General features: G+C 54.4%; 1 protein-coding gene across 1 annotated transcript; it reads right to left on the bottom strand.

Annotated features, from left to right (window-relative positions):
- Positions 1–15,233, bottom strand: Chrna4 (cholinergic receptor nicotinic alpha 4 subunit). The gene is made up of 6 exons (XM_027419929.2): positions 15,158–15,233; positions 13,628–13,779; positions 10,197–10,241; positions 9,962–10,071; positions 3,685–5,059; positions 1–126 (listed from the first exon to the last, which is right to left on the bottom strand). The coding sequence occupies exons 1-6, from the start codon at positions 15,231–15,233 to the stop codon at positions 1–3; spliced, it is 1,884 nt and encodes a 627-aa protein (XP_027275730.1).
- Positions 15,234–21,977: the final 6,744 nt, after the last annotated feature.

The following is a 21,977-nucleotide window of genomic DNA, read 5'->3' as shown; positions in this document are numbered from 1 at the left end:
CTAGATCATACCAGCCAGCCAGGGGGGCAGAAAGAGGCCCACGGTGCCCAGCAGGCAGACAATGATGAACATCCAGAGGAAGATTCGGTCAATGACCATGGCCACGTACTTCCAGTCTTCCTTCACCTGCAAACACAGACAGGGGTCACTCTAACTCTCAGGTCCCGTGGACAGCCAGAGGAACTGCTGGAGCCTGGAACTATGAGTCACCGTTCTGCATGTCCCATCAGATACACATCTGCACACACCCCTGTGGGAGGCGACAAGTGGAGGAGCATGTAACTGTCCAGCTAGGGTTGGAGAATCTGCCGGGGCAGAGCAGCTGCTGCAGGGTAGAGCAGAGGGAGACACCGTGAGGGGTGAGCTAGGCATCTACAGAGCCCATGTCTAAGGCTGTATGTGTGGGGCTCTTTAAATTTGGACTCACTGGAGCTTTCTGCTGGTCCACACTGCCACAAGAGACTTGGGGTTCATGCTGTACCTCGGCTGGTCTTAACTGCTTAGCAGAATGCCTAAACTCAAAAGGAGGCTGATTGGGCAGACTTTGGACAGACACAGGGCCCATGACTTCAGGGTGAAGTTTGTCTTAAGTTTGCTAAAGCTGGGTAGTACCATGGAGGTCGAGTCTACATCCCCACAGTGCTGGTGTCAAAAGTGGATCCCAGGGGCTGGAGAGATGGCTCAGTGGTTAAGAGCATTGGTTACTCTTCAAGGGGTCCTGGGTTTAATTCCCAGCATCCATCTGGTGGCTCACAACCATCCACAACTCCAGTTTCAGGGGGTCTGACATCTTCCTCTGGTCTCTGCTGGCACCAGGCATACATATGGTGCACAGACATACATGTATTCAAAACACTCATATGCATAACATAAAATTAACATAACTTTAAAACAATGGATCCCATAGAGATGTCAGCCATGAGTCCTAGACCAGAAGAAGCTAAGGGCTAGGAACACACTGGGTAATGGATTGAGCACTAAGGCCATCCCACAGTGGCTAAGTGCCCAAAAGCAAGGGCTAAGCCTTGGCCCTGGCCTGACTACCAACACCCACCTCTTACATGGGCAGGCGTCCACACACTGGGCAGAGGCAATGATGCCAGGGCATGTTCCATGGAGGAAGGAGGTTCAGGGACAGGGTGAACAGTGACAACAAATGCACTTAGAGCACAATGCATCGCATGTCACCATCTGCAGCCACTCAGTCTTCATTGGACTATGCTATAACACATGGTGATGATAGGTGCAAATGACTGCTGGCTCTCTGGACCCCACAATATAAACTCTTTCTGCCAGGGGCTGGTGCAAGGTATCCATTTCCTCAAGGAGTTCCCAGAAGCAAAGACTCAGGAGATTGATGCCTGGATCTAGCATTGCATTGAAGACAGCTCTGTATGCAGCTCTGGCCTTGTGCTTCAGGCAGGGTGGCTGTTACACCACCATCCTGCTCCTTACTCTTCCCTGTCCTGTCAGTGCGTCACTAGTCTAGAAGGGCCTGAGATTTGATCGGAGCTGCGCCGGGACACAGTCTGTGCACATGCGAGCAGCAGGGAATAAACCGTGGTAAGCAGATCTCAAGCCCGCTGAGGAACACTTGGCCTGGCAGGCCTGGGATGGAGAAGAGTACAGCCGCCCCAGTTGCAAGGTTGTCTACCCCGAGTTTTCAAAGCAATCACCGGTGGTTTAAGCCAAAAGTAAGCAGCCACCCTCACCTAGAAAACTTCAGACCAAATAGATCTTTGCTATATAAAAAGCCCCTCCCTTAAGGGCTCTTCAGAGTAAGTGGCTGCTTGGTGTCCCTCTGTGTAGGGAGATACTGTATCCCTGCCTCCTAGGAGCTGCTACAGGTGTGTTTGGCTATGCCCGTGGTCAGAGGAGGTTCATGATGACACGTGGGGAATTCTTAAGGAGAGGACAGACGTGGAAGTGCTCTCTTTTCTGGGCTCCCTAGCCTTCTGGCTGAGGGCACTCTCTCCTGCTTGTGTTTGATGGTGTTTATCTAAATAAAGACATCCATAAGTCAATACCTCTGTCCCTTCCTGTGCCTGGGACCAAGCCTCTGAAGATACAACACCACAGCCATGACCAAAACCTTGCTGTCCTGTCTCTATTAAGTCAGTAAACTTCCCAGGCCAGAACCAGATCAGGCAGCTACATCAGGCCAGTGACACAGAGGAGGTCATGAGCTCCAGTTACAGGACTGTGCTAGGGATGCAATGGTTTCAGGAGGATTTCTAAACTTGCCACATCCATTCTCCCTCACTTCACTTCATGCCTGGATCTCTTTCTCCACCCCAGAGCTGCAACAAGACATAGCCCCAGAACCGAAATTCTCTGCAGACGGGTCTCTGAGGTCCAGAAGGTTGCAGAGACCTCCAGAATGGCTTCATGAGTACCCAAGGCTTAGGAGGGGGGTGACTTGGGAGCAGAGACACATTCCTGGGATGTGGGGCACCTGTCTTCTGGGGCCACAAACCACAGACATCTGGGAGCAGACAACAGGCAAGCCCCAGGTTGGGTAGGAAGATGAGCAGAAGCCAGCAAAACCACATCCCAGGAGGGGCAGTGGCAAATGCCAGCTCAGGGCAAGGTCAATATAAAGGACAGATGCCACAGACACTTTAGCTGACACCACAGGGACTAAGATCAGCCAGGACAGGACTTCCCTGGATGACTTCTTCACCCGACCTCTGTAAGACTGATTCTCACAGGCTGAGTCAGATTTGGGAAGCAGCTTGCCTAGCACCGGGAGTCCTGCATCGCAGGTCTGCTGAGCCCAGACCCATCCTGGAGACCCTTATGTTACAGACAGACAAATGTGAAAGGGAAGATGAACCCATGATGCTCTGTGGCAAGGTCAGAAGAGCTGACACCCCAGCCCAGTCCAGCTGTACTCTGTGAAAAGCACAGGAGAACCTGTCTGGGTCAGGAGACCAACACCTACAGCAGGACATGACCACTCTCTTTCAGGCCTCTGTAGAGTCAAAGCTTGGCGATGAAGAACACATGGGGGCAGGTTGACTGAGCACCAGCTCTCTGTGTCTCCAGGTTCCTGAGGGCTCTGCAGTGTGGCAGTACTGTCCTCACACCACAACCCTCCAAAGGACTGATAGGGTGGGAACGAGGTGCAGTTCCCGGCACCCCATTCTCTTCTCTATACCCTCTCTACCTTCCTAGGGTTCAGAGGGCCACCCTTCACCAGGCAGAAGGTCAAGGGAGACCTGTTCTTGGGGGTTATAGGTCAGCAGCTGCAGCAGTAGCAGTCTCATTGAATTTTGAGGAAGGCCAGTATGGGACCTTGCCCGCCACCAGGCACGGCTGGGCAGGAGTGCCAAGTAGCCCATAACAGTCTGAAGACTTCAAAGGAAGACTAGTGAGTGTTGCAGTGACAGTGTTAGGAACAGCCTCTCAATCCTCTGCTTGCCAGGGCTCATAAGTCCTGGCACCTGAATGAAGTGGCAGCCCACCAATGGGCTTAAGTGAGAGCCCCCACCGATGGGCTCTCACTTAAGCCCAGCTTGGTCTAGGGACCTCTAAAGGATGCTGGGCAGAGACTCTGTACCATCAAGTTGTGCAGCTTTTGTCTGGGGCCTTAGTTTCTGGATCATGTGTGGGAAACACCAGACATTTCATCCTATCTGGGACAGGGGCACCTCCCATGCATAGCCACTGTTCAGGACTTACCGAGAAATCCGTGTCTTCTGCCTTGAGGTGGTCTGCAATGTACTGGACACCCTCGACTGCCCGTGTCAGGGCTGGTGACAGGGGTAGGTGTTGCGGGGGTGCTTTGGTGCCTCGGGCCTTGAGAACAGTGACTGGAGACACAGGAGATGGCTCCTTGCATGTGCATTTGCATGGAGAGGTCTGGTCTGGCAGCAGAAGCTGGGATGGATGGGCCTTCTGGGAGGCGGGGGAGCCAGTTGGCTGGCTGTCAGATGGGGAGACAGCTCCATTTCGAGAAACACAGTACTGGATACTCCGAGACCGGCAGCGGACGCCACCCTCTGCTGTTTCTTGGGAGCTGGGCATATGCTGGACACTCAGGGACCTGGCTTTGACGAGCACTGGGACCCTGGTGCTGTTGGGTGAGTGACAGGGGCCAGGTGATGGACAGGGACTGGTCTTCTCAACCTCTGATGCCTTCAAATCAGGGGCCTTGTGGGAGGGAGACTTGCATGTAGGCTGGGCCTCAACTGTTGTGTTCAGAGGGTTGCAGAAAGATGGGGCAGGTGACAGGCCTTGGTTTCGGATGTCACTCAAGATGCCAGGCTCTCCCTCAGGCTCTGGCCAGAAACGAGGGGCACTGGCCATCTTGTGCATGGACTCAATAAGTCTCCGGCAGTTGTCTTTGACCACAGACGGGCGCTTCATGAAGAGGAGGCGAGGCACGATGTCCAGGAAGACCCTGCGCACCCAGGCAGGCATGGTATGCGTGCGTGGTGAGCGGTGGTGTACATTGAGCACGAAGACCGTGATGACAATGGAGAGGGTGACGAAGATCATGGTGAAGAGCAGGTACTCGCCGATGAGTGGGATGACCAGCGAGGTGGACGGGATGATCTCGGTGATGAGCAGCAGGAAGACGGTGAGTGAGAGCAGCACCGAGATGCACAGTGTGACCTTCTCGCCACACTCGGAGGGCAGGTAGAAGACCAGCACAGTGAGACAGGAGATGAGCAGGCACGGGATGATGAGGTTGATGGTGTAGAACAACGGCAGCCGGCGGATGATGAAGGCGTAGGTGATGTCAGGGTAGATCTCGGCACAGCATTCATACTTCCTGGTGTTGTAGGTGCCCACAGCATCCACGATGACCCACTCCCCACTTTCCCAGAAGTCCAGCTGGTCCACGCGGCTATGCATGCTCACCAAGTCAATCTTGGCCTTGTCATAGGTCCAGGACCCAAACTTCATGGTACAGTTCTGCTGGTCGAAGGGGAAGAAGGTGACATCGATGCTGCAGGAGCTCTTATAGATGGCTGGCGGTGTCCACTGTACCCGCCCGTCATAGAACAGGTGGGCCTTGGTCAGGTGGGTGACGGCAAAGTCCCCGTCTGCACTGGCAGGAAGAGGGAGAGAGAGTAGTGAGGTCTGCCCATCCCTACACCACACCCAGGAATGCTCTTAAAGAGAAAGGGTCACTACCTGACCAACCACCCCCACCAGCCCGCATGAAGAGAACAGGATTATGTCTGGGCCACCACTCTCCTGTGTGCTTCAGTTCATCACCCTTGAGTCACCGTGGCATGTGGTCCAGAGAACACAGGACGAATGGTGCCGGCGCCAGTAAACAGTGTTACAGCTCTTATCCATTACTATTATGAGGGACACAGGGGTAGGACCAAACTCCTGGCTTCTCTCCTGAACACCCTGTGGTGATATATCATTTATGATTTATTAAAGCTTGCTTGAAGATCAGAAAAGCAAAGCACCTGGTCACTAGCTCTTACTCTACCTCAGAATGAAAGGTGATCCTGGCTCCACAAAACCTGACTGTAACCTCTGCTCAGCGTGGCTGGAGAATCCTAAGACTTCAGTGTCTTCCTATCCTCAATGTGGCTGGAGAATGAATGCCTGATCCTGACTACTGAAGACCCTGCTCCTATCTTTTATTCCCCTTCAGTGCTGGGACTAAAGGTGTGTGATCCCAGGTGCTGACATCATCTGTGTGAATTCTTTCTCTTTAGGACTGATCAATCTTGTGTAGATCTGGGTGTCCTTGGACTCTCAGAGATCCATCTACCTCTTAATCCTGAATCTGAGGATTAAAGGTATGCACCACCACCTCCTAGCTTCTGGCTGCTGGGATTAAAGGCATGTGCCACTGTCTGATCTCTGTATCTTGAGGCTGGCTTTGCTTTCTGAATCCCCAGGCAAGCTTTAATAAATCATAAATGATATACCACACACAATACCCATTGTGCCTCATGATTTTGCATTTGTACCTCCATGTACAATGTACTCCATGCAGAGGGGCCTGGTCACCTCTATGTCTTTGAGGACTGAAACACCATGGGAGTTTCTTCTTGGCTTCCCCTGGTTACCACCTGAGCACCTCATGCACTGAGGGGAGGGGTAGGTGCCTATCTTCTTCACTGCAGGAGCTAACAACTGGCCCCTGCAGTGTGCTGTGGATATCCCAGAGGTCCCTACAAGACCATACCAAGCCCACTGTGTATGGAGTATGTGTCCACAGGGACAGGGCAAGTGGGCCCAGAGGCCTGATCCAGAATGGTGCCTGCTGGGCCCAGGAGCACAGGAGGTGGGTCAAGCAAGATTTCCTCCTCATCACCCATGAAAAAAGGAGGCCTCACACTAAGCATCTTCTCAAAGGCCCCTGGTGAATGGATAATCTTGCTGGAGGCCAGTGGGCCTCTTTGCCCATCTCATCCAAAGGGAGGACCCCAGATATGAAAATGGCAGAGCTGCCCAAGGAGCCTCCCAGGACAAATACCACACTCAGGATGGATCCTCTCTGACCTTCTGCCACTGGAGACTGAGAGGTGTCTTCCTTTTCACTAGCCCCAATAATTTGGAGGCCACCTCTCTACAGGCCATGGCACACAGACTGGATACGGATTCCAGCTGCCTCATTTGAGTTCTAGTGTCTGACGGGTGGTTCCTTGCCCCCCTGTCTTGAGGGATGTTTGCCAGTGGAGCATGGGCCTGCTGTCCTCCAAGCCTCTCCTCTTGATCAGAGTTCCAGCCTTGGCCTCTGGGCTTCATAAACAGAGATATTGTGCCTTGTTTTACCCATTATTGGAACTTGGTGACACTGGAGAGCAGACTCCATTAAGCCTTTCTCACCCTGCTTACCTCCATAGCCCTCCCCAGAACGGCTTGTCTTTCACCCTGTGAAACCTGGCTGTTGTGTGTCACTCTTTAGGCCTAGGCTGCTTCTCTACAGGCCCCGACCATTCACTCCTGCCCTGGATTAGCATTCACAGACCGTCAGAGTCGGCAGCGACGCTCTAACACTTTTGGGCAAATCCTGCCAGCTTCAGCTCAGAAATACTGATGGGAAACCTTGATTTATAGCTAACGAGCTCTCTGAAGCCTGATTAAACTCCTCACTAATGGCACTGGCATGCATCACTTTGGTCTCACCGCTCATAAAACAGTGTAGCCCTGAGTCATAGGCTCCAGAGCAAGTGCCCAGCCCCCTCTGTCCATTCCTTCTCCCACCTCCATTCACAGGTCCAGCTCATTGGCTAGTGCCCTCCAAGGTTCTTAGGCAGAGAAATCCAGGTCCCCTGAATTTCATCAGCCAACTGGATGCTCCCCTGACCAGATTCTCAGGTTCAGACCAGGTCCCATGATAGTCACCTGGGACCTTCAGTGGCCCTTCCTATGCTAACCAAACACCTTCAGCACCATCCACAAGGTCCAGGAGACCTGAGCCTCCCATGACCTCAGTGGGTGCCAACCCTGGACCCTCCTGCATGTTAACCCACTCTGGGCCGATGCCACTGGTTTTCTCCTGCACAGCTGTGCTGCATATGGAAAAGCTGTGCACAATGCACAGTGCACAGCCTGGCTTCTAGAGAAGCTGAGGTTCCCTTCGGGTACACGGGGGTGGATCTTGCAGCACATTTCAGGCCCTGTGGAATCAGGCTTGGGTTTGTTTCCCTTCTCGAAGTCCTGCCTCTCCAAAAATCAAAGCCTCAACACTCCAGGCACAAATTTAAATTCCCCCACAGCAAGTGAGTGGATCCTCTGCTTTGCAAATATTCTGCAGGGCAAGCAGGAGAGGCTGCAACCAGCTGGCAGACAGGGGCCCCCGGGGCTCACTTGAATTAGTGGCTCCCATCTGCAGCCTAGGCTGCTGAGTCTAGGTTTCCCACCTTTCAGAAACACTGGGGACTCAGCAGTCATACATAGCTCAGGCTGTTGTGGCTCCAGCTGCCTCCAACTGCACTACTCACCACTCTCTGCTCTCCCTGCTCTGCCTGTCTGGGCCCCCACGCGAGTTTTTCTGAGCACCTAACCCTGTGTGGAAGGATCCCTCTGAGGTTGCTGTCATACGTGTGCACAAGTGCACTCTCCCAGGAGGGAGGTCCCTGAGGGTGGCAGTGTAGCCCATCTCCATCAAATTCTGGCTCTGTTTCCATATGACACTCCTACAAAGCCCCAGTTGTGGTGGTGACAGCACAGTCCACAGGGCTCAGCACTGTGTAGTTCTGGCTGCTTTGTTCTTCTCATGGTGCCAAGGGTAAGATAGTCACAATGCCCAAAGGATAATGCTGTCCCAGGGACCACTGGCAGCCCAGCCATGCCTCAGGACAACAGGCTCCTCAAGTGAGCTGCTGTTGGCATTTCACTGCCAAGGCTGCTGATGCAGGGTGAAGACGATGGGTCCTCAGTTTCCAGTTCTGCACCTTAGAGCCCCCAGGAAACAAGAGGAAGTACAAACATTTGGGTCCTACAGCCATCCAATGTGAGTTAGTTCCTGGCCAGTAGCTAGGGGAGGGTGGGTCCCAGATTTTATCTCTACCAAAGAGGCCCACCACATGAGGCTGCAATCCAGAGGCAAGTGATACCATCTGTTTGACTCATACCTGGTTGAGAGAGCTTCTGGGCTTCCAGGAGAGAGAACCCCAAGTCAACAAAAGAGTAGGGACTCCCCCTGTCCAGCAGTGGGGTCCACCATCTGGCTAGCAGCTGCTGACTGTGCTAGAAATGGCCTTCCTCCCTGGCAGCACAAGAGTCCTTTCAACCTTCACCAGCTCCAAGTCCTGTTCAGGAAGGCCTTAAGTGCTTATCTGGGCCCCACAGAAAAGGGGGTCTGACCCCTGTGCATGTGTCCTAGCAGGTAGGAGAGAGACAGGGGTGACCTGGGAGGGGTGAGGACTTCTGAGTGACTGTCCTCAGGAACTCGGTCCTGGGTTGTTTATTGGCTCCCCCACCTACTCCTCTGCCTACCCAATACCACCCAGGGAATGCATGTCCTTCCTTGTCATGGGTCCAATAGGCTTCCCAGAGTAGATTCAGTATTTGATCCCAGGGCTCAAGGTTGGAACAAGCAGAGTGTGGGCCCCAGAAAGGCCCACTAGCTAGAAGCCTTCCAGGAGACCTACAGAAGACTTACTGAGGGAAGAGCAGGGGTCATGGACCTTGGCGTTCCCTGCCATCTGCTTGTTCCTAAGCCCACCCTTAACGCAGCCTACCCATAACACATTTCAGAAAACCACCCACAGCTCATTCTAAAAGCCACAGATGTGGTTAGTACTCCACTCAAGGAAAGAGGAAAGAGAATCCCAGCCATTCTTAATCAAATAGGAGCATTTGTAGGTCAGACAGGCACCCCAGGGCCTACGGGGGCTGTGGGCAGATGGCTAGGACCAGGGGATGGAAGGGCTTCTGCTTGCTTTGTCTGTTAGCACCGTGGGAGCTGCTACCCACCCAGGCACTGAGGGAGTAAAGTATCTCCCCGAGTAGACTCAGTTCAGAAAGCCAGCTGCTCCTAGCTCAGGTCTCTTTGTAAGGGTCCCCAGGATGTCCATCTCCTGCCTTCTCCATGCAGACTTCAGCTTCCAGGAGCTGATACAGGGTGTGAACTGAGTATGAGAGCTGGGATTGCCCACTGGCTCAGTGCCCAGTGTGGGCACAGCATGAAGGTGGGACCAAGAGAGTGGGGGCAAGGCTTGCACCTCCTTACCTACTCCCAAAGTCCCCTGCATCATTGATCTTCCAGACTGTAACCTGTGCATGGCAGGAGTTAAGGAGACCTGCCTGGGATGGGGCCCATAGTCACTGCCAGAAGAGGATGTCCAATCCATTCTCTGCCCCTGGGAGACCAGAACTAGAAAATCTCCAGACCTCAGAGCAGGTACACCCAGGTGCTGGTGACTACACCCAGACCATTGGGCTTCCACTCCATTTGCCTATCTCCTCTTTACTCCCAGCAGCTTCCTTGCTGGGATGGGGCCTAATCTCACCTGCCAGGGCCCATGGAGCTTACTTGTTGTAGAGGACAATGTCGGGCCTCCAGATGAGCTCAGAGGGGATGCGGATGGAGGTAACATTCTCGTAGTCACCGGGGTCCCAGCGCAGCTTGTAGTCATGCCACTCCTGAGTGGGAGTGGAGAACCATGTGTGAAGGGGTTATGGGGTAGAGGGCAGAGGGCAGAGGGCAGAGGGCAGAGGGCAGAGGGCAGAGGGCAGAGGGCAGAGGCAGGGAAGCCCTTCCCACTCACCTGCTTCACCCACACATTTGTCGTCATCATCTGGTTCTTCTCATCCTAGGGCACAAGTAAGAAAGTGGCTTGAGGTCCCCCTCAGTAACAGAGATGTTTCTACCTGGATTTACCTATCCATAGCTAGCCATAGGCATGGACAAGTCAGGGCTGAACTTCAGGAGAGAAGGAATCCCTCAGCCCTGAAGGCAACCTAGCCTGGGATGGCAGCCTAAGGGGAGGTAGGGTTAGGAGACAAAGACCCTGCAACCTTTCCAGAAAGATATGGGGGATAAGCTCAGCTCCAAATGGACCCTAGGCTCCTTATAGGCTGAGCCTCCTTCCCAGAAATCTGTCAACAATGTCCACCCACACTGCTCTTTCTCTGCTCCCTCCGCAGATAAGATCCATGGCTATTCCTATGGCCATCAAAGCCACTGGTTAGGCTTGACAAAAGTATCCCCCTGGGCCAAGGTGGATGTCATGGGGAGATTCTGGTGGTTTTTCCTCAAGGTCACCATGTAACAACCAGTCAGGCTGAGAAGACCTAGGCCATAGACTACTCTGTGAGGTCTCCTAGACTACTGCCCCAATCCATCTACCCTCCCTATGACTTTATTTCCCCTCTGTGCCATAGGAATGGGCCCATCTGTTGCATCCTTGGTGAGAAACATCAGGTTGGAGACCCATGTTCTGAAGAGTCAGAGCCTAAAGCAGACAGGACCCTTGTGGATAAAAAGCAAGCCCTGGTGCAGGCACAGGGGTCTGTGGGGTCAGAGGCAGTCATAGCCACACCTCCTAGCCACTCTGCACCCAGGAGGGACTGGAGACCTCATGCCCACAGTCTGGGGAACAGCACTGGGCCTTGTCAGAAGGTACCTGATACTGGGCAGCCTGCATCCCAGTCTGGACCAACATTTTTCCATCATCAGTCTAAGCATGACAAACAGCCTCCTCCAGGGACCTAACCAAGGAGATCTCAGGACATTAGCAAGAAAGCATCTTGCCCAGAATAGAGCGTGTGCATATGAAGCCTGCCCCACAAAAATCATTAAAGGCTACCAAGTGTGAGGAGGTTGCACCCCTGAATGCACCAGCCCCAGGCCTGGGTCCTCTCCAGTGCAGTCACCTAGGAAGGTCACCCAGTGGCCCGAGTGAGTCCTCTCCCTGGAAGGACACAGAAGAGAAGGTGGGATACGGAGCACAGTCCAGAGTCTGCCACTTCCCCATGCTGCCTGCAGGAACCAGTCTGCAGAAACCTCATCCCTGCATGACCTTGACCTATACACAAGGAAGTTAGAGATGGGAGACTGCTTGCTGCATCCCAAAAAGGCCTCCAGGGTCATCAGAACAAACTTGACTATGGCTGGACTGTGTCTCCCTGCCTTAGCATCCCTTCTAGCCCCATATGGCCATCACACTCCAGGGCCTTTGGATCCCATAGATGTCACAGAGCTCTGGGGTTCATCTCACAAGGACTTGGCATTGGGTTAGGGAATTACTAGCGATTCGGTAGACATCTCTGCAGCTGGCGCTGGGGTGTGAACTCAAGCAAGGCACGCAGCCTCCCTTACTGGGTGCAGACCCCAGAGGGGGCATCTGTAGTGGATCTAGTGGCTCACAAAGGGACACAGGCAGGTCGGGCACTAGGATGGGGTCACCTGGATCCCAGGCCTTAGTGGAAGAAAGAAGAGTAGTCCAGATACAAGGCAGACCTTTGTACACAAATGTGGCTATGAACCTCCAACATGTACAGTGACAGCCTAGAGCCAGCATTTCCCTTTGTAGTAAAGTCAAGATAGGTGCCTGTCAGGGTGTGGGGCGAGCCTTTGGGACACCCTCCAACCAGGCCCAGGAGCTATCTGTATGCATGTGTATACATGTTCACATGTGGCCTTAGCTAGATCTAGGGCACAGGTCAGGTCTGGGAGTCGGCCCCCTTAGAGATATCTTGGTGGTGAGTATGCTCTGAGCCTCAATGTCTCCTGAGGCAGAGAGCACAAGACTGAGATTGACAGGCTTAGGCACGCCTGGTGGGAGCAGACTCAGAGCCTTGAGCTGCCACCAGCAGTTGCCTCTGCCAGCCACCACTTTGTAACAGTGTTTGCAAACCTCAGCAAGGTTGAGGGGCCTGTACATCTTGCACTGTCCTTGATGTTTCCCAGCCAGGGATACTGCGGGAACCATTTGGGGGCCAAATGCTAGGCCCTCCTGAGAATGAAAATCTGGGTGGCTGGCTCTGAACAGGGCCAACCGGCAAAGGTCTCTGTCCAATCCCACCAGGCGATCCCTGGTATGTTGCTGGCTCTATCAAAGATGGTATAGTTGCTTTCAGCTCACACCAGGCAAGCACATGGAAAGGCTGAGAATCACACATGTTCAGTGCCAGCCTCGAGCCAACACTTCCCCGTGTACCGGGGGGGGGGTGCTTTGGGACACTGATGCTGGGTTATGAACTGAAGCAAGGCACACAGTGTCCTTTCTGTCCTCCCCTTTCTCTTCTGTCCCTTCCAGAAGGCTCTGCAGGGACCTCTCTCTCTCTCTCTCTCTCTCTCTCTCTCTCTCTCTCTCTCTCTCTCTCTCCAATCCAAGATCTGTCCTTGAACCCAGAAAAAACAGTATGGAGCCCCCTAGCTTACTAAATCAGGTGGCAGTGGCTGCCCCACAGGTAAGGTTACGCCTTCCCAGCCTCATTCCTCCAGCCAGGGCAGAACCCATACTGAGGCCCAGCATGAAGGGCAGAACCTTGAGTGGTACTGAAACTCAGGTGTGCACCACCCTGGCTGGGTTCCCCAAAGACTGGCCCCACCCCACAAGGAGCAGCTGAGCTTGGCCAGGAAAGGTTGGGTGCTAACAGAGCATCTCAGCCTCACATGAGGCCAGCCTCCTACAGTATACTTCCCTGGCCCAAGACCTTGTCTATGGTGCTTCCTCCAGGACTCCATGAAGCAGGGGTTACTGCCTAGCTCACACATGTCCTCCCAGAAGTCTTCCTGGACCCTCACTAGGAAAACAAACACATCCCGGTAAACAGGATCTGTCTGCAATTCACCCAAGCCCCACTCCACACGGTTTGGTTCTCCGTGGTCTCTGGGATCAGCCTAAGATCAGTGTGCCCTCAGTGTTCCACAGTGCCCACTCGAAGGGTGACACAACCAAAGTTCCCACAGCCTAGCTGTGGAAGAGCAGGGCACTGGCCCTCCTATACCCACAGAAGCCCTTTCTGTTCTTGACTACAAAAGGTACCCTGCTTACTTTAATTAAAAAAAAGAAAAAAGAAAAAAGTAGCCACTAGCTTTCCTATGGAACCGGTCCAGAGCCACAGAGCCCACCTTTCTTCCCCAGTGCTGAGAACGTGCTGAAGCCCAGGGTTTTTCTGACAGTCTTGGGGTAGCACCTCCTACAGGATGACCACATTGTCCTCTGTGACACCAGGCCATCCCCACACATACCACATCAATGAGCTGAGCAATGGACAGGCCGAATCGGACGAGGACCACATCTGAGATGTTGGCTACTGGCCGAGACCACTTGTTGTAGCCAGAGAAGAGTCTCTTCAGGAGCCGCTCCTCCGCATGGGCCCGGGTCTCTATGTGGCTGCTAGCTGTGTGGGAGGCAGGAGGTTTAGGGACAGGTGACCACAACGGCTGCCCCTCCAGCCCCATGCCATCACAGTCCTTCTTCCTTCCTTCTGGCTCCTCTTACAAGTCACCTTCCTCCTGAGGACCCCTGGGCATGCTGCCTTGATCTTCTCGACTTCCTTCCGGCAAGGAAGCCTTTCCAGCACCCTCAGAATGGGTCAGGCCAGCCTGTACCTCACCAGGAAAACAAGGCAACTGACACCGTGAATACTGAATTGCGTACAGTTCCCCTGCAAACAATCACTTTGGATGGAAGTGCCCTATCTCCAGTGACCGATCGGCAGAGACAAAGGACATGAAATGACAGCAGCATGGGGATGGGGGCGGAAGGTGTACGGGGCAGCGAGGGTGGTGGGGATGAGGACGGGCACTGCTCCTCGTGGCTTCAGGGAGCTTGATACACTATCCACAGGAGTGGTCCTACTGCCTGGGTTTTGGTGTCCACACTGACAACGAATGCAGACCCTCAGGGCCACTAGCGTCCGGTGTTCAGGGCAGATACAAGATGCCCTGGATAAGCTCCACACTGCGTCCTGGAGAGGGTGGTCCCTCATTCCACCAGCCAACAGCCCATCTGTGTCCTCTCCATCGAGCCCCATCCACGTGGCTAGGGGGCCTTTCTGTCTCCATTTGCCAGGCTGCTGCATCAAAGAGGGGGTTGGGAAGAGGGAGGGGAGCCTCTGCGGTCTGCTGGTTCCTGCTTACCTGAGAACCACAGGAACTCCTCAGAAGGGGGGCTCCTAGAGCGCCCCCACAGCCTCCTCCCTCAATCTCATTCTTCCTGGTTCCTTGGAACAGTAAGGCTCAGCCCCATTGCTCAGTGGGGAGGCCAGGGATTAAATAACTGCCGGAAGCCCCTGGATGGGTTAGGGGTGAAAGGTGTCCGCTTAGAGGATGAGAAGTGGAAGAATGGGGGGGGGGCAGAAAGGGTAGGGTGGGAGCTCCACGGGCAGAGGCAGATCCCTGAAACCAGGAGCAGACATGGGGGCGGTCTGTTGAGAGAACCTCCCTCCCAGGTGGACTCCACCTCTATCCTAGTTAGAGGGTCTGGTTCCAGCTCGGAAATGCAGCCAGACCACCCTTCTCCCCCCTCACCCCCGCCTCCACTCAAACCCCCTCTCCCAGCACTTGGCGGCTGATTCCTTCCTCACTGGCTCAGCTAGCAACGCAGGACGTCGGAGCTGTAGTGGGTGGAGGAGTCTCTGGCTATCCCGTTGCGCGCACCCGCGGCTTGGCACCGCAGCCCGGGGCCTCCTCTCTCCTGGCCCCGGAGTCCCAGGTGCCAGGACCCGGGAGGAAAAAAATAATAATAAAAAAAACGTTCTGCGTTTAGAAACTTACCAGGCAAGAGGCCGACCCCTAACAGCAGCAGCAGAGGCAGTAGCGGCGGCGGCGCCCGGGGGCCCCAGAGCTCCATGGCGCACCGAGCGGGCTCTAGACGCGGGCGGCTCCCGACTGTGCCGTGCCTCCGCTCCGAGACCCGCGCGCGCCCAACTTCATGCCCCGCGCCGCGCCGCGGAAGCTCGTCCCCAAGCCGGGCTCCGCAGCTCGTCCCGCGGGGCGCGGCGGCGGGGCGGGAGCTCGAGGTTGTGGGCTCCGCTGCGCGGCCCCGCCCGGACCTGCTGCCTCCAGCCGCCGGAGAGGGGAGGAGAGGGAGGGACAGGAGGAAGGAAACGGGCGGGAGGAGGGGGCGGACTGGGCCCCGAGGGTAAGTGGAGGCCACGCTCGGCCCCGCGTGGGGGTAAAGTTACCTTGTCCACCTGGGGCTCGCGACGTGCCGGGTTGGGTTGGCGACCCCCTGGTCATCCCAGCAACCCCAGCGCCTTCAAGACACAAGCCCCCAATCCTGGTCTCCAGCCCTAACCCGGCCAGCCTCCTGAAGACTGCTGGGCACGCATTCAGGGACTGTGTGCGAGAGGAGGGCACCCTGCTGGGCACTGGCTAACTCCATCACTCCACCCCTCCTTAGCGTGACTGTTTGCAGTTTAACAAGTCTCTCTCTCATCTCCGTCCTAAACCAGCGTTGAGGAAAGAAGCAACCCTCCATTAGCCTGCGGCCCTCCTGCACGGCAATCCCAAGAAACATCCAGCAGCGCCCAGGCCCAGAATCTGATGCCCTGGACCCTGCATCTCGCAGGACCAGCCCTGTACCAGGGTCCACCCTTGTTCTTTCTGGGCGTGCAGGTTCTCTGCCCTAGCTCCCACCCTCGCCGGTCCGGTGGACTGTGCTTGCGCAAAAGCAGCTCCCACCCCAACTCTGTAGGCAGAGACCTACTGGCTAGAGAGGACAGGTGCTTGGAAAAAAACTGCTGGAGATGGTCCTGAGAGATGCCTCTAACAAGGGTACTGTGCTTCCTAGGGAGGGGGACCCGTCTGAGCAGCAGGTGCTGGGAGGAGGGGCTGGGGTTTGCGGGCTTGAGTTTCCCTGTCCCACCCCAAAAGTCAGATGTGGCCCAACCTTGCCTTATCCCGGAGACTCTGCAGCTGACTCTGAACCCCCAGATGGAGACAGTCCTGAGTTGAAAGCGAGAAGGTGCTGTCTCTGTCTCTGTCTGTGGCACTTGCCTCTCTGTCCCCAGGCATGGTGGCTCAGAGGTTGACTGGCCCTCCGGCCCTAAGTACCTACCCACAACAGCACAGGGGCAGTTTCCATGGCCCAGCTCCTGCTTCCATGCCTGACCTCCTCTTTTCCATTTCTCCACCCTGCCCCACCTCCCCGTCTGCCCCTCTAACAATAGTGTACCCAGCTCTCTTGCCCTCTGGCCTACACATCCCCTCTGGGACCTTCAGACTCCTCCAGGTCACAGGAGCCATCTGCCTATACTTTGTGAGCAGAGCCTTCCAAAATATCCTCCTCTTGAGCAGACCACCTCAGAGTGACCATTGCTCCCCCACTGTGCCTTCCTCCACTATGGCCCAAGTACTGAGGATGTGTGGCTATGCCAGACTCCCACAGTACCCTCCAAGGCCAATTCTTACCATACCTGTGTCTTACCTAAGAGGAAACCGGTGCAAAATGATTTAATCAACCTGCTCAAGATCACACATTCAGTAGTGGGATTCCAACACAGCTATAGAACTCCAGGTTGGCACCCTGGCCTCGTGTGGAGAATGATCTTTGGGCACACACTCCCTTTCTGCCGGGAGTCTTCCCAGGAGCCAAGGGAAGCCTGGCTTTTCCAATAGAACTCCACTCTTTCCACTCTCACCACTAGGGCTATTCCTCACTTTGGGGCCCTTCTTAATTTGTCCTCATCTACCCCAGTCAGATCCTGGCTCCACACTGTGGGCATTTGTTAGCCCCATTCCTCCACTAGCTGAGTATTTTTAAGCACACCTGTACCTGTAATCTTAGGCTAAAACTCATCTGGTGGCTGAACACTACTCCCCCACCCCCGCCTGGGAAGAAAGCAAGCCTGTGTAAGGCCTGGAATGGTGGACCCTGAGGGAGCTAGGGAGAGCAGCAAGGCCAATAAGTCCCATGTGGGAAAACTGCAGCTGGCCCTGGGTCTGCAAACATCTCGGTGTGAGACCTCCACTTCATATTAGCACAGAACAAAGGGACTGTCTTAGGTGACCGTGCACAGAGCCAACACCATCTTCTTTTATTAATACCGAAAGGCAAAGATGGATGCAATGGTGGTGCATGCCTGTAATTCCAGTACTCAGAGGCCGAGACAGGAGGATTGCCACAAGTTCAAAGCAAGGCTAGGCTAACATAGTGAGTTTGAGGTCAACCTGGGCTAAGGTGTGAAATCCTCATAAATACATAGAAGTAGTCCAACATGGCTCAGGTCCCTTAGAGCCTCTTCCAGCTACCCTGGAACTCTGTCATTCAGACATGGCTGTGGAGAAAGAAAGGTAGGCAGACTAAGGCTTCTACTGAATATCTGCTTCCTAGGTTCAGTGATGAAGTCCCTGACTCCTTCCCCATGGCAAATCAAAATCCCCTTTGGGGTAAAGCTGCTTTGCTTTCTCCCACCCTGAGTGGAACCCACAGTTTCATCTTTTGGCTGCCTTGAATTGGGCCTCCTTTGAATGTTTTGGAGTGGGGGTGGGGTGAGCTGGGTGAGCCCTCAGAGGCTCTGTGAAAAAGACTCACAGGAGCAGTGTGGATGCTGTGGTGTCCGAGTGTACTTGGGGATTTGTTTAGTGTACAGGCTTTGGCACCTGCTATCTGAGACTGATGATAAAATCTCAGATCTGTGATTTCTCCCAGCCCTTTTCAGACAGCTCAGATGTAGGAGCCTCAGACCACATGTGAGTGAGAGCCTAGTTTATGCCCGAGTCAGGGGAAACTGAGAGCTTCTTGGGGTAGTTCAGTTCTGTTGCCTGTTCCTCTTCACAGCTTCTAGGGACAGGCTTTGTGCCCAGTCTTCCAGGTTTAGCAGTCGAGACATTCTCTCCTGGGGCAAAAGGCCAGGTGGGGGTCAGCTCCACCCTCCGGGCACTGCTGACACAGCCCTGGGGACCACGTACACTGGCTCACACACATCTGCCTGGTTGGTTGACTTTCCCTGCGGATTTGCTAATGCAGCAGATTAATCAGTCTCGCTCATTAATTTGTAGGGCCCCTCCTGCTCCACCTGCTGACTAAAGCACTGCTGGGGACCCTGGGAATCTTGGCACTGAGTGAGGCTCTTACTGCAGGCACTAGACAAGAAAAGCCCAATTTACAAGTCTGTAGACCACTTGGGGCAGAAGATTAGGATGACCCTGAGGCCAGAGTCTTGTGTCCCTGAGGGTGGGGGTGGAGCAAGCCCCTGCACATGCCTCCCACCCTAGCTATGGTAACTACCCTTCCAGGATACTGCTGCCCAACTGGACACTAGTCCTGCAGATACGGGCCTCTAAAGGGAATTCCCTCCCCCTCTCTGCCCTCTCTACCCTCCACCCTGTCCCAAGGACATTTCCATGGTAACCATCTGCTGGTATAAACAGGGATTCGTATAAAGGCTGTGTCCGATACACTAGGCCTCTATCCCACGGGGATGTGAGTCCAGGAGGGAGGCTCTGGGCCTCACACACAGGCAGGGCTTTCAGTGTGGATGGACATGTGTGCTGAACGCAGATGGCGGGATGGATATTTAACAGAAGGAAGGGAAGGAAGGGAGGGAGGGCGAGGGGGAGAATAAAAGGGAATGTCTGCCTCCAGGCCCCGCCCTGCCCCTTTGAACCCCACCCCTGAATCAGGCTTAAACAGGCTGAGAGTATGTTTGGTTAGGGCTTGGTTAGGGCTCATGGGCAGGTGGCTAAAATGAGCAGCAGGAGCACAGGGAGGGGCCCCGGGGCCAGGTCTTGTCAGGCAGCAGCAGAGATGCTGGGGCCTGGAGGGCTCAGCATTCACTCTCACCACCATGTCCACTGCAGTGGGTGACGGTGAGCACACTGGGCCTGGCTGCATTTCCTACCCCCCTTTGATTAGAACTCATCCTGACCCCTGGATGCTCCAGGTATTCTTATGCCAGGTCACTAGCAGTCACCCCAAGTTCTAGTCATGTGCTGAGGCAAAGCTGGCAAGCTACAGGCTGGGCCTGGTTCCGTAGTGGCAGTTCTAAGCCTGGGGGTCCTTGGCACCCTGCAGTCCAGTTCTGGATTAAGAGGACGTGTCATCCAGGGTCAACAGCTGCCAGGATGTTAGCCAGGACCATCTGTGGCTGTGGCTAGAGTTTGAAAGCCCACTTTCCTTGTCTCAGTACCTGGAGGACCTCCTGCCTCATCTGACTTCCTGTGGGTGCTCCTCTTTGCCAAGAGACCATTGATCTGCAGAAGCAGCACAGGCAGGGAATGCGCTGCCAGTCTCCCCACACTGGCACCTCTGCTCTTGCACGCAGTTGTCTATAAACGCTGTGAGAGGGCTCCAACTCCAGGGAGCACTGTGGTGATGAATGAGAGTGATCGCCCCACTGGCTCCAAGTCTTACTGTTGGCCCAGAGACAGCATCATGGCTGCCAGCCAGAGCTGATTTAAAAATGCTCAGCCCCTCTCATGATGTGACCTCAGGCAAGCCATTCACTTCCCTGGTCCTGGTTTCCTCAGCTGTTGACTGAGATAGCAATGATCCTGTGTTGCCAGTGCTACAAAGAAGGTGATACTGGGCTGCCCTTTAACTTCCTGGCAGTTTGGGGCTCTCAGGGAAGAATCCCAGTACCAACATCTATGAGCCACAACTCAGGTGCCTTCAGAGTCTAGGCATGGGGCAGGCTAGATATGATAACAACCCAAAGAGGCGGCCCGTCCTGTTCCCTGGCTTGTGCCTCACCACATATGGGCCCAGATGGGCCCAGGGCTGAGGAGCATTGGCCGGTGACCCATATCAGGGGCCACAGCCACACTCAGGCCTGCCACTGGCAGCCAGAGCCTAAATCTCTCAATACCTGCTGATCCCCAGTCCTGAGACACAGCTTCAGTCCTGCAGCTGATTCTGAAGCAGGTGGTCAGTGTCAGGCTCTTTGTGAAGAATCTTGTCCTGACAGGCGGACAAAGAAAAGCCCTTTGTCCCTACCAGCTGGCTGCCTGCAAAACAGTTCCAGCCAGAGTCCCTCAGAAGCTGCTTCTGTGAAGGCTGGATGCAGCTCCCACTCAGAGGGACATGGACAGGAGGACAGGAGGGACAAGAGGCAGTGGTCACAGCTTCCCTGTAGATGAGGGTGGGGGAGGGGCAGCCTCCAGAATCACTCTGCACTTGGCAGCTGCAGAGCCAGCCAGGGATTAAGTGACCCTCCAGGGAGAAGGCAAGGTCCTTCTGGTAAATTCTCCTTCTTCACCTCCAACTCACCTTGTTATCTTATTCCTCCAAGCCTGTCCGGGTGGATTCCGGTGGTTCCACATGGAGCTGATGCCCTGAGACCCGTGAGTTCACCCTGAACGCCATGTCTGAAGTTGGTCCAACATTTCCCTCACTGCCCATGTGGGCCAAACCCTGGTGATCTCCACGGTAGACATGGCTTCCACTTCGATTTCATCATGCGGCCTTTGTGACGTCAGCGTCTGTATCTCCACAATACCCTCCTATGATCTCTTGTAAGAGACAATATGCACATTTTGGGCTGCAGGTCCATGGCCTTAGTGGGTATCAGGCTCTTTCTAAGCCCCTCCTAGCACAGGTGTGGGTAGAAGTCACTAGAAGTGGCTGAGGGCAGGACTCTCAAGCATATATTACCCAGACCATATACCGCCACTGACTTATGAAGTCCCGGGGCCGGCATCTTCCCTGGGAGGAGAGACCTCCTGGGGGAGTCAGGATTGGACTCTCAGAAAGTGCCGGTGTTGGCATAGTGAGAGATTCAGGCCCTGGTGATGGGACAGACACTGCTTCTCCAGTCTCTGAGCAGTGCTCAGCCCTCCTCAGCCATGCCCTCACCCCTGCGTACAGACATTCTGGGGTATGTGAGAGTTACAGAACCCCAAGACAGGAGGCCTAGCCCCGTAGGTGTCCCTCCAGTCGCAGATCTTCAACAGGCTCTCCTTTCAGAGCAAGACCCCCAGATCCCTTCTGCACTCTCAGCCTCCTGAGATCACTGCAACTCGTCACAGGTTCTCTGGGGACCAACCCAACTCCTAGGAGTCATATACCAGTTGGACTGGACCATTCAGCCCAGTTTTTGGAGACACATGTTCTACAAACAACCCAGAAAAGGTAGCACTATGAGTGTTCACATGAGTGAGCATAACATCTGCCGGGCTATGGAGACTACACAAAGGACTCTGATGGCCACCGAGCTTCTTTAGGAGTCACAAGTATTAGGGTCTCTCTAGGGCAAGAGCCCATTGAGACCTGCAGTGGGCAGAAGAGTAAAGCTGAGGCAGCCCCTGGCCTCTCTACCAAAGCCATGTGATACTTGTAACCCAGAAACTGACAGAGACACATAAAGTACAAATAAAGTCCCTGTATACATGCATGGGGTATGTGTGTACATATGGAGTATATCTACATGTTATGCGTATGTGTAGGTATGTGTTTACGTAGAATGTGTGTGCATGGGTATATGTGTGTATGGATGTGTGTGCATGAGTGTGCACAAATGGGTGTATTTGCATGGGATAACTGTACAGGGTGTGAATGTACAGGGCATGCATGGATGGATGTGTGTTCATGGTATGTATGGGATGGGTGTATGTGTACACATAGTATGTGTGGTGTGTGTGCATGAGGTGTGTA

Source organism: Cricetulus griseus, chromosome 6 (genome assembly GCF_003668045.3).
Source record: "Cricetulus griseus strain 17A/GY chromosome 6, alternate assembly CriGri-PICRH-1.0, whole genome shotgun sequence".
Lineage (NCBI taxonomy): Eukaryota > Metazoa > Chordata > Mammalia > Rodentia > Cricetidae > Cricetulus > Cricetulus griseus.
The sequence above is the reverse complement of the archived record's forward strand: the minus strand, read 5'-3'. Positions and strand labels throughout refer to the sequence as shown.